General features: G+C 54.4%; 1 protein-coding gene across 1 annotated transcript; it reads left to right on the top strand.

Moving 5' to 3' along the window:
* Window positions 1-228: 228 nt before the first annotated feature.
* On the top strand, window positions 229-2052 carry LOC311147518 (zinc finger protein PLAGL2-like). The gene is made up of 2 exons (XM_084184271.1): window positions 229-400; window positions 514-2052. The coding sequence occupies exon 2, from the start codon at window positions 518-520 to the stop codon at window positions 1940-1942; it is 1425 nt and encodes a 474-aa protein (XP_084040397.1). The 5' UTR covers window positions 229-400; window positions 514-517; the 3' UTR covers window positions 1943-2052.
* The last annotated feature ends 457 nt before the right edge of the window (window positions 2053-2509 follow it).

Raw genomic sequence — 2509 nt, 5'->3', positions numbered from 1 at the left:
CCACGTAGAGCTTGGAAGGCAGGGGAGCCACGGCCGGGTTTTCATGGCAACAGCACCCTAGGGCTGCCATGGCAGCTGCTGCCGCCGATGCCCCACGCCATATTACCGCACTGACGCCGGAGGACAAGGAACGAATAGCCGCTGCCAAGCTGTATAGCGGCACTACCCTGCCACGGACAGAGAGAGAGAGAGAACGACAGACGGAGAGAGAGGAGGAGAGAGAGAGAGAAAGAGAGAGGGACGAGCGAGCCAGCTGCAACGAGTGTTTGGTGTGTGGGGCTTTGTTTGGTTCGCAGGATAAGCTTCGGCTTCACGCCTTCTGTCACACGGGAGAGAAACCCTTCCGCTGCTCCCAGCCACACTGCCCTAAGACCTTCAGCTCCAAATATAAACTATTCAGGTAAAACACAGCACTCCACCAATAGTTTTTAAACTCTTAACACTTCAATAGTTCTTCTAAAACACTTTCAAAGACTAACTTTTCTCTGTACTTTCTTTCTCTTCGTTATCCAGGCATATGGCCACACACTCTCCACAGAAAACTCACCAGTGCTCATTCTGCGAGAAAATGTTTCACCGCAAAGATCACCTGAAGAACCACCTGCAGACCCATGACCCCAACAAAGAGGCCTTCAAATGTGAGGAGTGTGGCAAGCACTACAACACCAAGCTGGGCTACAAGCGTCACGTGGCCATGCATTCAGCCACGGCAGGGGACCTCACCTGTAAGGTGTGCCTGCAGAGCTACGAGAGTACCCCTGCCCTGCTGGAGCATCTCAAGAGCCACTCGGGCAAGTCCTCCGGAGGTGCCAAGGAGAAGAAGCACCCGTGTGACCACTGTGACCGCTGCTTCTACACACGGAAGGACGTGCGCCGCCACATGGTGGTCCACACCGGCAGAAAGGACTTCCTGTGTCAGTACTGCGCCCAGCGCTTCGGCAGGAAGGACCACCTGACGCGGCATGTGAAGAAGAGCCACTCTCAGGAGCTGCTAAAGCTAAAGCCTCCGGACATGCTGGGCTCTGGCTCCTCCCCCTGCATTGTCAAAGAGGAGCTCAGCCCCATGATGTGCAGCATGGGTCCCAACAAGGACCCCATGATGGCCAAGCCGTTCCCCACTGGCACCCCCTTCCCCATGGGCATGTACAACCCCCACCACCTCCAGGCCATGTCCAACCCTGGAGTGGGTCACCACCATTCTCTGATGCCCGGCTCCCTGTCTGCTGCCATGGGGATGGGCTGCCAAATGGAGCCCCCACTCCACCAACCACACCACCACCACCACCATCACCACCATCACCACCACATCCAAAACTCCCCCCCGTTGCCCCACCTGCAGCAGCCCCAACAGCACGCCCAGCCGCCGCCCAAGTACCAGCTGGGATCTACCTCATACCTGCTGGACAAGCCCCTCAAAGTGGAGATGGAGAGCTTTCTCATGGATCTGCAGAGTGGGCTTCCGGGCACCCACTCAGGCAATCATCATCATGCTGCTGCCTCGCCCCCTAAGGAGGGACCAGAGCACCCCTCAGGCCTGACAGACGAGCTGTGTGGAGACCCCCTCCTGTCCAAGAGCCCTGCTGTCATCGCTGAGTCTCTGTGCGCTGCTAACATGGACTTTTCTCACCTGCTGAGCTACCTGCCACTCAACCTGCCCCCCTACAACGCCCCCATGAGCACAGCAGGACTAGTCATGGGGTACACCTCGTCTGCCGCCTCCTCCTCTTCCTCCTCTTCGTCATCGTCATCCTTGCATGCCGCCGAGCCCCACGCCGTTGCCGCGGCAGCAGCCGCACCTCTTACCTCTTTGCAACCTCAACCTCAGGACCAGCAGGGTTCTAGCAGGGGCCTGGGTCTAGGGCCCTTGCGTCCCCTGCCGCCAGTGTTCAGCTCCAGCCTCAGCACGACCACCCTGCCACGCTTTCACCAGGCCTTCCAATGAGGGGCCACCAGGCCTGGCCCGGCCCCTACACCATCACCCTCAGCTCACTGCCTCACACCCAAACACTTGAACACTTAGAAGCCTTAATTGAAGCGCACAAAAGCTTTTGATTGAGCCCTAGAGGAAACTAAACCCTTTATTAAAACAAAAGGAAAAAGATGAGAAACGTTCAAACTAAGGAGTTTTCTTTCTATCCTTAAACTATGATGATTTAATCCCTCTCTCTTTGTTGTTGTTTGTTTAGCTGGATCCCCATTAGCTTTCACAGAAGCAGCAGCTACTCATCCTGGGGTCCACAACAAAATTAAAGAAAACATGACAAGTAACAAAACACTGGTACACTGATAGACAAAGACAGTCACACAAATTAAAATACAACAATATACAAACAATACAACTAAAATATAATGTGTGTTAGAGTGTGTCTGTCTGTGTGTGTGTGTGTGTGTGTGTGTGTGTGTGTGTGTGTGTCCCCTCACAGTCCCAGCTGTTCTATGAGATGTTGTTTAATCTGTTTTTTAAAGGTAATTTTGCTGTTTGCGTGAGTAATTGGAGATGGGAAGGGAG

The sequence above is a fragment of the Coregonus lavaretus genome (genome assembly GCF_964263955.1).
Source record: "Coregonus lavaretus genome assembly, chromosome: 20".
NCBI classification, from domain to species: domain Eukaryota; kingdom Metazoa; phylum Chordata; class Actinopteri; order Salmoniformes; family Salmonidae; genus Coregonus; species Coregonus lavaretus.
Note: the sequence above shows the minus strand (reverse complement) of the source record. Positions and strands in the feature narration are given on the sequence as shown.

Excerpts from the sequence above, each read along its gene's own strand:
- LOC311147518 (XM_084184271.1), top strand. The coding sequence starts at position 518 with ATGGCCACACACTCTCCACAGAAAACTCACCAGTGCTCATTCTGCGAG.